The 13,681-nt window shown below is 37.5% G+C and overlaps 1 protein-coding gene across 1 annotated transcript in view; it reads right to left on the bottom strand.

Moving 5' to 3' along the window:
• FNIP2 (folliculin interacting protein 2) overlaps positions 1-13,681 on the bottom strand; it is a gene marked incomplete at both ends in the record, with an annotated part of 48,371 nt that overhangs the window by 15,174 nt on the left and 19,516 nt on the right. The window contains 8 exons of the mRNA XM_080344323.1: positions 2,335-2,464; positions 3,062-3,133; positions 4,291-4,380; positions 4,576-4,676; positions 5,353-5,424; positions 5,507-5,607; positions 7,233-7,367; positions 10,643-10,769. Coding sequence (XP_080200449.1) covers positions 2,335-2,464; positions 3,062-3,133; positions 4,291-4,380; positions 4,576-4,676; positions 5,353-5,424; positions 5,507-5,607; positions 7,233-7,367; positions 10,643-10,769 — 828 coding nt within the window. The remainder of the gene's footprint in view (positions 1-2,334; positions 2,465-3,061; positions 3,134-4,290; positions 4,381-4,575; positions 4,677-5,352; positions 5,425-5,506; positions 5,608-7,232; positions 7,368-10,642; positions 10,770-13,681) is intronic.

The raw sequence follows: 13,681 nt of genomic DNA, 5'->3' as shown, positions 1-13,681 counted from the left end.
CAATCTGACCTAAATTTCAAGCTGGTTCTTTACACAGGAAACCGATTCAGATGATGGCCACAAGTCTCAGCCTGAAGTTTTTCTGTGATTATACAAAAGGGCAGAAATTCTCCCACTCTGTTCTTCCATAAATACTTGCATTGCAGTGCTAAATATTGATGTTGCTGAATTTAGAGAACTATTATTTTTTCCTTGCTAAAAGTTTCATGATCAATTTCACTGAAAAAAGGTCTTTAAAAAGTATATACTTCAGTGAGTGAAATAGTATGGTCAAAACTTCTCTTGGAAAGAACTTTAACTGAATAATGGCTTTTAATCCACTGAGAAATTATAGAGGGATAAGGGTAAGAACAGACAAGAAAAAGCCATGAGAACACAAATGGAGACATTCAGAGAACCAGCTTATATGGAAATAACTTGGTTTTGGACTTTCTTTATAAGTTAAGACTGCAATATGAGTGAGTGGTAATTAAAAGCTTGAAGGCTTTTCATATCAGAATTATCTTGAAATGGGGCCTGTGGCATTTATAGACCACTATGAAGCAATTAACAAGAAGAAAGTCTGAATGCTGAGCATTGATTCTAAGTTCATTCTAAAAATAAGTGGTTTACAGTTTAATTGGTTTGACAAAGTTAAATACACAAAAGTTTCTCATCATAGATGTATGAGTCCAGGAATACAGGAAAAAACATGCACAATAAAACCCTAGCAAAAGACAGCCTGTGGGAAACCAGAGTTCAAGACAAAAACATAACCTCATTTGAACTTCAGGAACTTGCATGCAGAGACAAAAATTCCCAAGGAAGTTGGGAAAGGATGGTCAGTCAGCATTTAAGAAACATCGCAAGCTTTTGTACTGCTTCCCAGGAACAGAAATTGAAGAATTTAGCTCTGTGAGAGAATCCTTTTCAAGAAAGCTGCTAATCTAGCTTGCCTGCCAAGTGACTACATGGGGTTCCAGCTAGACATCTCATTTTCTTTGAGCTATTAGCCTAAAACGTTGGTCACAGAGATGGTAGAATTTGGCTGTACAAACCGAAGTGCAAAATCTACTGTCACTGAAGTATTCAACCAGTAGCCTACTGTTTCTCTAGCAAGTAATCAGAAAGCAAGTATCTGAAAAGGCTTTTTGGCTTAGAAAGAATCCCAAATCAAGAGTAGTTCTAGACAGTGGAATACATGTCCTGTTTCCAATATACTTCCCTAGCATACATTCTCCAATGTGGAAGAAACACAAGCTACTCCCTACAGTGAATAAGCAGTCCAAGAAGGCTACTTTTCTCTAAATAATTTGTAATTTTCTTAACACTTCAAGGAACTTTATTTGTGAAACTTTAGCTACTTTCTAAACTGGGCTGAAATTATCTTATTTACCCTATGTTTTAACATTTTTGCATTTGCTGCTCATAGCCTTACAAAGACTAAAAAGTACTTCAATTTACTGAAAGCAAAATGTTTGCTAGGTTATTCTCAACTGCAAGCATGATTTAGAAAGCATGACTGCTACACTAGTGGCACTGCATGATTCTTTGTGTTAAAAATTATTCAGTAAGAACATCCAGGAAAAAAGGTTCAAGTGTTGCCACAAGGGAAAGATGCTTTTAAGCTTCTCTTAACTGAAAACAGTGAAGAGGGAGAGAGGCCAAAAAGGAGAAATTTCTTACAGCTCTTCACTAATTCCACACTGTTTCTAGGTATAGGTGGATGAGTACATACAAGCAGACAATCAAGAAACATTTGCTATTTTGCAGCTGACAAGGGAAGAATTTGCTTGGTAGCTACAAAAATTCTGCTGCATTCCATGCTTTGTTATGCCACTGAGCTACAAAAGCTAATAAAATTCCAAAACAGAAGCCAAGCTTTTTGATCACAGCTCTTTTTTTCCTTCCTGTTTTGGCAGAAATCACATCAGAAACATCCTGTACCAGCTGAGAGAGTTGTCATAGGCTATTATTCCAAAATTTCAGTAACTGCTCACTAGTTAGGATTCATCATAGTATAATGTAATTATGGCAGCAATGCTGTTACAGTCTCTTTCATCTCAACAGGATGCTCCGCTCCTTCAGAAACAGTTGAATTTGCTTTTCAACATGTGGCTTCAGACGCAGTCTATATGTTCAATAAAAATTAATGTATTTCAAATCATACCTTGCAGGTCATATTCAGCCAAAACTTACCTTTCTTCCTATTGGCAATGTTATGTAACATGCACAGAAGTTAGGCTGAAAGTATTTAATAACAGAGTTTGTACTTTTAAAGAAAAGAGGATTAAGCTCTATTTAGCTTAAATTACTGCCAAACAGCTGTTGTAAGAAGAAAGGTGTAGCACTCACCATCTTGGAATAATTCCATTCTCTAAACTGGTTGTCTGACTTCGGAGCCAGCGACGTTGATAGCTGCTAGATGATGATGTTGAAGAGCTTGGAGATGGAAAAGGAGTGACCAGAAGACTGCTCAGAGATGCTATCAAGGACAGAAGAAACCCCACATATACTGAATTACACAGAGTTCTGGTTACGAATTTTTCTTTATACTTTAACTGGAAACAAATTCCTACAAATTTTGCTTTGGCATGCTCATCTTTTTACATAGCTCATTTGCAACAGGAGAGACAATTATTTTAAATACATCTTGCTGCCTAAGGACATTCTTTTCTTAAAAAAATCAGAAATCTTCCCTACTAGAACATACTAAAAGTCATCTTACTCTCATTAAAAGCATTCTGCCCTAAGAGGTTTTGCTCTCCCATTCCAACAGACAGGCCTCCTTTTGCTTTTCAGTGCAAAAGACTCTTCCCTTGCTTTAATAAAGGCTCCAGTTAGTTCTTTCTTCAAATTATTGACTGGTTAAGAACCCATAAAATGATGGCTGTAAACAAGGAATATCATTACAAATATTCTTCCATATGGGCTTAAGGCAAAGCAGAAGGAAAACCACTTAGTGGATCAAAAAAATATTTGGATTTATGGGTCATAAGGTGCCTATATTTGAGCTGAATTAATGCATCAAAGAATTGTAACACAGTTACAAAAGCAGGCAAACAAAACACACAGTAGATACCTGACCGAGCAATGCCGCTATCTCTGTCCTCATTTTGTCCTCGGCTTGGCATATCGACAGGTGTGCTGTGAGCTAAAACAAACAGATCAGATCAACAAAAAATATTACATAACTCATCATACTATTTGTGAGCATTTAAAAAAAAATGTTTAAGTTTAAAGGTCATAAAACAGCAAAGTTACATCCTGTACTGTTACTCCAAATAAGCAGTACAGTGTGAGCAGACGAGGCAGCCAACAATATTTCCACACTGAGTACCATGTTACTAGAGGAAAGTGGTTATTTGCCCCAATCTAAGAACATCTTTAAGAAGCTTAAGAATGTGAATATCGTTTACATTATCAGAAGTCAGGTATGTTTTGAAAATGAAGGCTGGTGGTACCCCCATCTGTCACTCTTGACTTTTTTTGTATGCCTGTGTAAGACTGTCATTTTACACAGGTTAACATTATAATGAAGTAGTCATAATATATGGTCCATTAAGCTTTTGATTCACTCCCCAAGCAGAGATTTACTATCCACAAAGCCTCATGGTAAGAAACCTTCAGTCTATATTGTATTACATTGAAGCGTTAGTAGTGCAGAGTCACTCAAATTGTAGAGCATGCGAGATTTGCAAAGGCTGTGAAGAAACTGCATTGGTATTCCAGTTCACATTTTTGCAATTAACAGAAATAATTAGGCCTAAGATCTACCCACCTGCATGGGTCATCAGTATGCCTGTAAAAGGAGACTTTTTGTAGCTTTAAGTTTTGAAAATTAAAAAAAAATGGTATTGCTAAAGAAAAAAAAAACAACAAAAACAAAACTTAAAGCCTCCAAAACTTAGATCTAGAATTAATTTTGAATGTCTGCCATCAAATCAAAAAAAGGTAGCAAGAGGTAAGGGAAGAAAAAGCTGTACACCAGCAAGACACCTGCACGCTAGCCAGAAACCAGCTATAAGCCAGGAAACATAAGTTCTCTAAGAAACATAAGGGCTCATTCACTAAAAACACTGCATAAAAATACCTTTACAATGAAACTAGACAAGAAATATGAGCAAAAAATAATTTAGGGGTTTTTTTTGAAGAAAGATTTTTAAGTATAAGCCAGATACATCTGTTGTCACTATTTTAGCCCTTTCTGTTTCTAGAGAGTAACTATGTATGTCCTGCAAGGATTCAGAAGGAGCTGGACTTGTGTGAGCATACGGATGGGTCACACTGTGGCTGGCATTCCACACAAACCTGCAAAGAAAGAAGCACTGCGGATGAGGCGGAGGGGACCTCCTTCAGACACACCCTGCAGCAGTTTGCTGCTACACAGCTGTAACACACCTAGGAAACAAAAGCAATGTAGAGAAAATGCAATGCAAAAGTCAAAATTAAAAAAACAGACAGGCAGTGATGCAGAGGTAAAAACAAACAAAAACCCTAAAAAACCACACACAGAATACCCAACACAACAACCGCACACTAAACGAACAGATGGCCTCATGCTGTCAGAAAGACATAAAACCTGGAAATATTTACCTAAATTACTTCCACTGCGACAGGTTCCCAAACCATTCTGATTTGAGCTCAGCTTTCCCAGGCTAGGATCTTGGTTGATGTATTCAAAGCTATCTTGTAAGCTAAAAAGAGGGGGAAAAGCCAGTGTTTCTTAAGAATACCTATTCTTAAGAATGCCTTTTCTTAAGAATAGGCATTAATATCAGCTTGAGAATTAGGTATGTTTTATGGAAAAAAGATTAACTTGACAATCAAACTCAAGGACAAGCAGGTTTTCTGAAACTGAAAGGAAATAAGCATTTATTTTTCTATATAAGCTCCCTCTTTAAATTATTGTAAATTCCTGTATGTTACATTTGGGATTCAGTTTATTCACATTTGTGCATTTTTGGGACAAGGAAAAAGGGAACAGATAAGAACCAGTGTATCTTCTGTCACTGTTGAAGGTAACAGAAATGGGGTTCAGGGACACAAAGCTTCCCCAACATATATCTCTTCTTGACCCTTCTGACAGCAGGAAGAGATAGAGACTTTGATTGTCCAAAGCACCTAACCATCTGAAGTTTACTGCATGCCCTGGGCAAATTAAGCAGCAGAAACTCAGAGAGATTTTATTTTTTAAACTTGGGTGGCCTGGCTGGGATCTATCAAGACGCTCCTCCACAGCCACCATCTTGGATTTTCTACTTGAGTTTCCCACTTCAGCCAATTCAAATTTAGAAGCAGCGACAGAAGACCACAAAAGGAGAAAGAAGGAAAGACAAATACATTGGATGGGGAAGAAAAAAAAGTTCTTACTTGTTGTTGCTTCCACTGAAGCTTCCTACCCTGGCTGAAAAGACTTTACTTATCATCAGCTGTGGGGGAGAGCTGAAAGGATAAACAGTCATCTCAATGAGTCATCACTTCCAAGAGCCTGACAAGACAGCGCATCACAGAAAAGGACACTCACCGTATATAGTGAATTTTCAATGTGCAGCCTTTGTAACTCATTGCCACTGAGCCAAACATCATTTCTCCTAGCATGTTGACATCAGAGGCTGGTCTGGTGTACTACGTAGACAAGATGGGAAGAAGAAAGCCAATAATAATTTGGCATACTACTTCAATTTAATATAGTGCCATAGTGATACATTTTGAATGGAAAATACAAATAAATCCTGTTTTTCCATGCAGACTAAGACCCTTTGTCGTTCTAACACTCTGAGTACAAGCACAAGCAAGTACAACTGGAACATGTCCTGTTTTGCACACTAGATGGGCATTGTTACCCTTGTTCCAGGGGGATTTCCAAAAGCAAGAAAGAGAAAAAAATATCTTATTTCCACAGAAATAGCTGTGTCCAGCAACATTCCCATACAACAGTGTTTGATTAAACCTTTAGGCATTCGCAGGACTTATATTCTGTGGTCTGGATCCCCAAACATTAAACTGTCTTCCTGGTTCCAATGAGTAAATTCTCCTTCCCTGCTGCTATGGAAAGCTTCTTGGAAACATTTTTTTATTGGAAAATAATCTGTAAAGACTGTGTTTCCAAGTATAATCAGACTAATTTCTTACTTTGTTTCAAACACTGATCAACAGCAGTTGCAGACTGAAGTTTGTTAATTCTGAAGGAAATAACTTATGAATAAATAACTTTGGAAGACAGTGTCAAAAGCCTTGCTGAAGTCAAGGCAGACAACACCCACTGCTCTCTCCTCATCTACCCAGCCAGTCATGCCATCATAGAAGGCTGATGAGTCAAGCATGATTTCCCCTGGTGAATCCACATTGACTACTCCTGATAACCTTCATTTCCTCCACATGCTTAAAAGAGCCCATCCAGAGTGAGCTGTTCCATTATCTTAGCAGGGATGGAGGGGAGGCTGACTGGCCTGTGGTTTCCTGGGTCCTCCTCCTTGCCCTTTATGAAGACCAGAGTGCCATTCTTTTTCCTTCAGTCCTCAGGCACTTCTCCTGTTCTCCATGACCTTTCAAAGTTGATGGAAAGCAACCTAGCAATAACATCTGGTAGCTCCCTCAGCACTTGTGGGTGCATCCCATTGGGGCTCATGGATTTGTTGGGTGTCCAGTTTGCATAAGTGATCTCTAACCCGATCCTCCTCAACCAAGGGAAAGTCTTCATTTTTCCAGACGTTTTCTCTTCCCTCCAGGGTGTGGGATTCCTGAGGGCCAGCCTTAGCAGTAAAGACTGAAGCAAAGAAAGCATTCAGTAACTCTGCCTTCTCTGTATCCTCTCTGTCACCAGGGCACCCACCTCATTGAGCAGTGGGCCCACATTTTCCCTGATCTTCCTGTTATAGTAAGATAGACTAAAGGGTGGGTTTCATGATATATAAGGTTCAACAGCTTCTTCAGAACTGACCTGAAACATAGGTAGACATCATCTTTCAAAACAAGAGAATGGTAGAGTGCTTTTTCTGACCTTCACAAATACTATTAAGTATCTTTTGTAAGCCTTTCAAAGACATGACCAAGACAGACCAGAAGGTTAAAATGTACCCACATGTTCCTACTCTACAACACTTTAAAGACAGGGTAGATATCTCAAGATTCAGATTAACTTGTAATATACTAGAAGTATAACTAGCTATTCAATGCATGTAAGTTAAGGCTTTTATATATAAACTTCAGTCAAATGGATGAATACAATCAAGAAAAGAAACTAACATTACCTGATACTTCGGTATCTGTTCTTTGATATTCTGTATACAGCTCACTGAGGGACCATAGGAGGAAATACTATTGTTCCCATTGCTTGCTTGCCAGTTCTTGGCAGCAGCTTTTACAGAAGCATCCTCTACCATTTTCTGTGTCAAAACAGAGCAATATGACAAAAACAATCAAAGCAAACATGAGAACTCCTATTTGCAAACATACCACGGCAAGATTTTTTCTTAAAATATAAGTAAGCAACAGAAACAAAAAAATCCCTCTTTTTTGGTTCAAAAATTATGTATCTGTTTTAAAAGATATTTATAATAAAAAGGCCAGCAGAACTACTCTCACATTTATGTTGTCAGACAAGTTTTCATAATATTGCACATAGTACTGTGTGTATTGGTCAAAGTTCCACTGGAAGATCATTCCCAATTGTTATGAATTACTTTGTGTAACATTTTCCAAAGTTTATGTAAAGAAAATATCATCTTATGAGTTGCTTACAAACCGATTTCTGTAATCATTTGCTCAATGAATCACTCAATTGCATATAGCTTTTGGTCCCCAACTGATTAACAGATTTCTTAAATAGAAGAACAGCCAGCAAAAATAAGGGGCGAATAATGCATAATTTGGTAGAATTACCAGGTTTATCAGCCCTATTTGTTAAACTTGTAAATGAGTTGCGTAAAGGAAAAAAAAAAAGCAAGCAAATGAATGTCAGTTAAAAAGGCCACATTGTTTCAAACATACTTCTCCCATGCACCTGAAATTATTTCTATGAAGGGAGCAAAACTATAACCTTGCAGCCACGAAAACTTTAAGAAATTAAATTTATGTTCATTAAGGGATTTTGAATGTGTATTAATGCAAATGTTCATTCATTTGGTGCACATCTGAATGAACTATATTTTTGTAACTATCATTTTGTACCAGCATGGTTTACCTCATTGGGAATGAGCATTGGCAGAGATCAAATAATTGTTTTTTAAATGTCAACAAGGTACATGTAGATAGTTTACAGAAAAAGCCAAGCAAGTAGGCAAAAAGAAACAGTAACAACCTAGATTCTAGTAACAAGCAGCCACAGCCAAATTTACATCACATATTTTGGGCTCAGCAAGGTGAAAAAAGAAGGATAACAGGAAATTAAATGGAAATACAAGTAGAATCCAATATTCTACAAGCAAAAGACTGATTTTTAAGATGAACACATTGAACAGTATACAGCTTTAACTGTAGTAAATTTTAGAATACTCAAGTCATAATGTCAAGATGATTAAATGGGCAATAGGAAAGACACAGAAGAAGAGGAAGAGCAAGCCAAGAAATGTGGAGTAGATGATCTGTCATTTTTTTTAAAGTTGAATTTAAACTACAGTGATAGTACAGGTCCTTTACAGATTTAAAAATGAGCCTACTAGCATGTTAAAAAAAAAAAAAAGTAAAATCCTGGACTTCTATGTTTTATCCTACATTTACACTCTTTTTGTGCAGTTTTTCCTGGCATAGTATTTATGTGCTATTGCTTATCTAATCCCAACAAGACTCTCATTAGAGGTTCAGAAATGCACCACTGTCAACAGTCACATGTTTAATGAGCTATTGGCAAAAACTATCTAATATCAGTGGTCTGATATATGTCATCTGCAGAAAACTGGAGACTAGATTAAGAACATTGAAAAGAAATGCAATATATTAAACAAACATATAGTTACATGGAATACAGTCCTGCTAGTTCCCCCAAGTAAGCTTACTGCATAAAAACCATGTATTTTGAGTATTCAGTGTGAATAAGCTTTATTGTATTTCAGGAAAATGGATGAACGCACAGTACACACACACACTTTCTTGACTTCAGTTTAAACAGGACTGCATTTGAGAGTAATTTTGCCTCAGTTTTAAATGAATCAAGCTTTAGGCTCATTGTTTGATAACACAACAAACACATACAAACAAACATTCAAGATAACTTTTAACACCTAAGTGTTTGCATGATTCAAAATGCTTTGTTTTGGTGGGGTTTTTTTCGTCTGTTTGTTTTTAGAAGGGTATCTAGATTAGTGTCTGGCTAGAAAACAGATTATAGTCTGTATCATAAGGGAGGTTATAATCTGTTTTATGTCAGCATTTCATGGAGTTTTTGGTATGGCATTTTGCAGTTAACTTTTCCTTTAAAGTATTCAAGCAAGAAGAACAATTTGAGTATTTAAGTGAAGCCAGAAATAGATTTCTTCCTCAAAAACTGTGTGGTTTATATCTACTTTAAGATACAAAATCACAACCTTAATTTGGGGGCAGGGAGAAGGAGGGGAGAAGCAGGATTAAACAGACCAGTCTGACCCATTTACCCTCTTAAGCAGATGATCAGTTATCAGCTGATCATGCTCATCAGTCTTACTGATTTGGCACAATGGCATATTTGCAGCGTGACTGAAATATAGATTGCTGGTTTTTAAGCATCTTCATAAGTAATTTCTACAAGTCACAACCATTAGTACATAATGGAATCATAGAATAGTTTGGGTTAGAAGGGATCTTTAAAGGTCAGGTAGTAATAGCTAGTGATTTTACAATAAACAATGCTAGTTTGACAGGCTGAAGCTCCTGGTTGTAACAAAAACTTCAAAACAAAACAAAAAATTGAAATAACTAAATTCAAAGAGAAACATAGCTTGTTAAAAAAACAAACAAACCAACCACACCACCACAGAACACACCACCAACACACACAGAAACAAAACAAAAATAACCAAACAAAAACGTCCCAACAACAACAGCAAAAACCCCATATCAACCCAAATCAGAAATACTACTGTTTTACTTGTCTTAAAATCACCTAAGTTTGCTGGAAGCATTACTCCACAGTTTGTGTGCCTGGACAGCAGCACAGATAATTTATGTCTTAACAGCATCTACTCTTGCTTCCATGTGTCTCCAAAACTTACATGGCCACGTATTGCCATGCGTCAGTCCATGGTTAGGCGAAGTGTAGTGGTTTTAATTCACATAAAGCTAATAACTTTGCTAATCCAAACACCAAAGGCAACCACATTTAGAGACATGCTAGACATCACTTGAACAATGAGACTGCACAACCAGGGCTAACAACAAAATGCAACCCCAGTCACCACTAAAAAGGCTAAGGAAATACTCAGTTTAAAGGGGTATAGATTGCTTTGAGAGTAAATCAGGCCTAAATATTTAAGCTTCAATACCACATTTATATTTTAAATACCAAATACCAGATGTGTTCACAGCGTTTTTGGAATCTAACACACTCTTGTTGTAACTATCACAAAATCAAGATCAAGTGAAAGATCACAAGAAAGATTAAGAAGTTGACACTGTCATTTTAAAATTCCTGCTTTTGGGAATGGATACAAACGAGCAGTAGGACAAAAGCAAAATTAGCATTTCATACCTGAACGACAGCTTCATTGATTTTGCGGACTGCTTTAGAGTCAAATAAGACCTGTCTGCCTCTCCTCTCACAGTCTTGGTAAACTATCAGGCGGATTTCATTCGAGTCAAACTCCGAACAGGACCAGCTGCAGATTATAAACACAATATGTTAAAAGAGCGCGCAGGATTATTTAAGAGAAGAAACAGGTATTCGGCAAACACATCTTTTATTCAGCATTTACAAGAATCAGGCTGTGATCACAGAACTCTGGCCAAAAAGGAACTCCAAGAAGCATTTAAGCCCAGTGTCACTGATAAACAGGCAGGCACAGCTAGACCAATTTTCATTCAAACTTTCTTCAAAATTTTCCAGAAAGGGAACACAAAACTGTCTCAGTAATCTGCTCCAGGGCTTAACTACTCTTAAATTTACTCCTTTCTCCATGCAGAGTTTGGATTATCCTTATTGCAAAGTACGTGTATTATTTTGTGCAATTCTCTCTGTGACAATAAAGAACAATGGATTACCATCCTCTTTACAACAACATTTCACAAGCTCAGGCTTACACCCTCCCTCATCCTTCTCTTCTCTAAGCAACACAAATCCAATTCCTTTTGATGTTTTCCTTTCAATATAAGTTACGATTTTTCCAGAGTTTAACTCTCATAACGAACTCTTATAATGGCATGTTGTTCCATTATTTTTCTCCTTTCTTTTCTGAGATGTTTCAGGGTTTACAGAGCAATCATAGATTACTGAGACTTGGTCTCCAACTATGATGAAACTTATTTGGTACATGAAAACAAGATACCACTGAGATTCATCCTGAGGCAAAACAACTCTCTCAAGCCAGAATTTGCCTGTTCCTCAGAGACAGACCACAGCACACAACTTGCCTCCTCATGCTACTGCAGGAAGCTGAGGAATACAACTGATCATGGCTGTGATGGCAAAAGATTTTATGTCTTAATTCCAAAGGGAGTCGGTCTGCATGTCAGACCATGGAGATTTGCTTGGCCTCAGGTTCAGCTACAGAAAATGCTTTTCATGTTATGTAGCTGACAAACCAGAATTAATGGAAAAAAAAACCTTCTACTGCATAAAGCAGTGCCACAGAGCACTGGTGCTCAGTCACATTGCCTCATCCCTGACCCAGGTGGACTGCATCTAGGGGGTGAGAGTACAACTGTTATTAATAGTTGTTGGTTTAACAAATTGCATAACAGACTTCAGTCAAGGCTATGCTCATCTCCCATTCAAAAGGATGTTTCACTTAGGAATTTTCCCAAACTATGACCTACAGACAAGGTAAAGAATTAAGGGAAGAGCACAAAACCTCTATATGGCTATTGCTTTTATACCATGCTCTGTTAATAGCCATAAATCAATAGTGAGGTAAACACCATCAACTCCTGCCAAAGTCAGTAATGTAACCATGGGCAACAGCTTTAGGAGCACACTCGGAGACTTGCAAATTAAAATAATTATAAGTAAAGCCAGCTTAATTTCTTCTTTGTGCTCCATTTTTAATTTCAGGGATCAACCCCCCTTTCTATGTAGCTAGAAAGAAAAATGAGCCTAAATAGGCACGTTTTTCAAAGCTGAAAGACCTCAGTCTGGAAGGTTTGATTCTAGTTTTAAATACCTTGGGGCAGAATAAACCAGATACCTATCTCCACTGTAAGGTACTCTGATACAAGTATATTCTATACACATAATATGCAAGGGTCCAGGATACATCAAAGGCAGATCATGTAACAATGCTAAAGGCAGTTTTGCCATCAACAGTGAGGAAACTTGATGAAGTGTTTGTACCATGTTGCCTCCAAAATGCTAAGAGTGCCAGGCAGATTTCTTTTCAAGTCTTCCCTTTCAAAGGGAGTCACAGCATTAAGTTAGCCTGCATGAGATCAGACCTGATACCGTTGTAGATAGTTGCCCAACAAGGATCCTACACACCTCACATACTCAGAGAGCTGCAACTACACCATCTGTTTTAAATGCCTGTTACTAGTTTCTCAGCCCACTGCCTGTGCAATGCTATTAAAAAAATCCAGTTATGCACCATGTAAGAGAAGTCAGAGCCATCAACAGACTTCATTCTACTCTGCCTCACGAATTTGGTACTCTTCAGTACCAGATACTCTCATACCTCTTCAGTTATACAGCTACAGTTATACACACCTTCTGCAACAGACAACAACATAATAATTCCTGAAGTAACTGCTGCTTTCTTAAAAAGGCCATGGGTCTCCCCTCCTTCAAATAAAGAGAAGGTACATCTCTATGGCCTTAAATTATAAGTAAGAGCAAGCTAAAAGCATGCTTGATATTTGTGTTGCATGAATTTAGGTTTCCTTATGAACCGGTAAACTCCCACACAGTGCAGTAAAGCACACTTTGTGTTGTTTGTGGAGTGTCAACTTCTGTATAAGATGCAAACTAGGTTTTATAACAAATGCTGAAGTAGAAGCCAATTTCACAGCCTCCTGAGGTGCCTTTTCCACACAGCATGCTAGAATTAAAGATTGCTGCAATCTTCCAGAACTTCAAACAGATTCTAGTACCAGGCAGCAACAAGCTAAGAAGTTACATAAAATCTATCATCAGGAGTTTTATGTAACTAATCTAGGGAAGTAACTTCAGATAATGCTTCTTAGGTACTAATCAAATATCATACACGTTTTAATGAAGTCTTTGCTTTCAGGCTTTGCATTACTCAGGACACAGATGCAGTTTCTGTAACAGTCTTGCACATTACAGAAGAGTTTCATCCTTCTAAAGCCTCATTTGATAAGATCAAGGACATCTATAGGCAAGTTACATGGGCACATAAACTCATAGTCATACTACTTCCATGTGGAATCTAGCACCAGGCCCAAGACTAGTCAGATGACCAGAATGTTTTTTCCTGTCACAAAAGGTGATGAGCAGACAGCTTACAGTATTGCCACCCTTTATTGTTCAAGCCAGCTTATATATTAGATACAACCCTCAAAACAGGGACAGTGGGAATATTCAGTCATATCCTAAAAACAGCAGTGAAGAACACAGAGA

The sequence above is a fragment of the Nesoenas mayeri genome, assembly GCF_963082525.1.
Source record: "Nesoenas mayeri genome assembly, chromosome: 4".
NCBI classification, from domain to species: domain Eukaryota; kingdom Metazoa; phylum Chordata; class Aves; order Columbiformes; family Columbidae; genus Nesoenas; species Nesoenas mayeri.
Note: the sequence above shows the minus strand (reverse complement) of the source record. Positions and strands in the feature narration are given on the sequence as shown.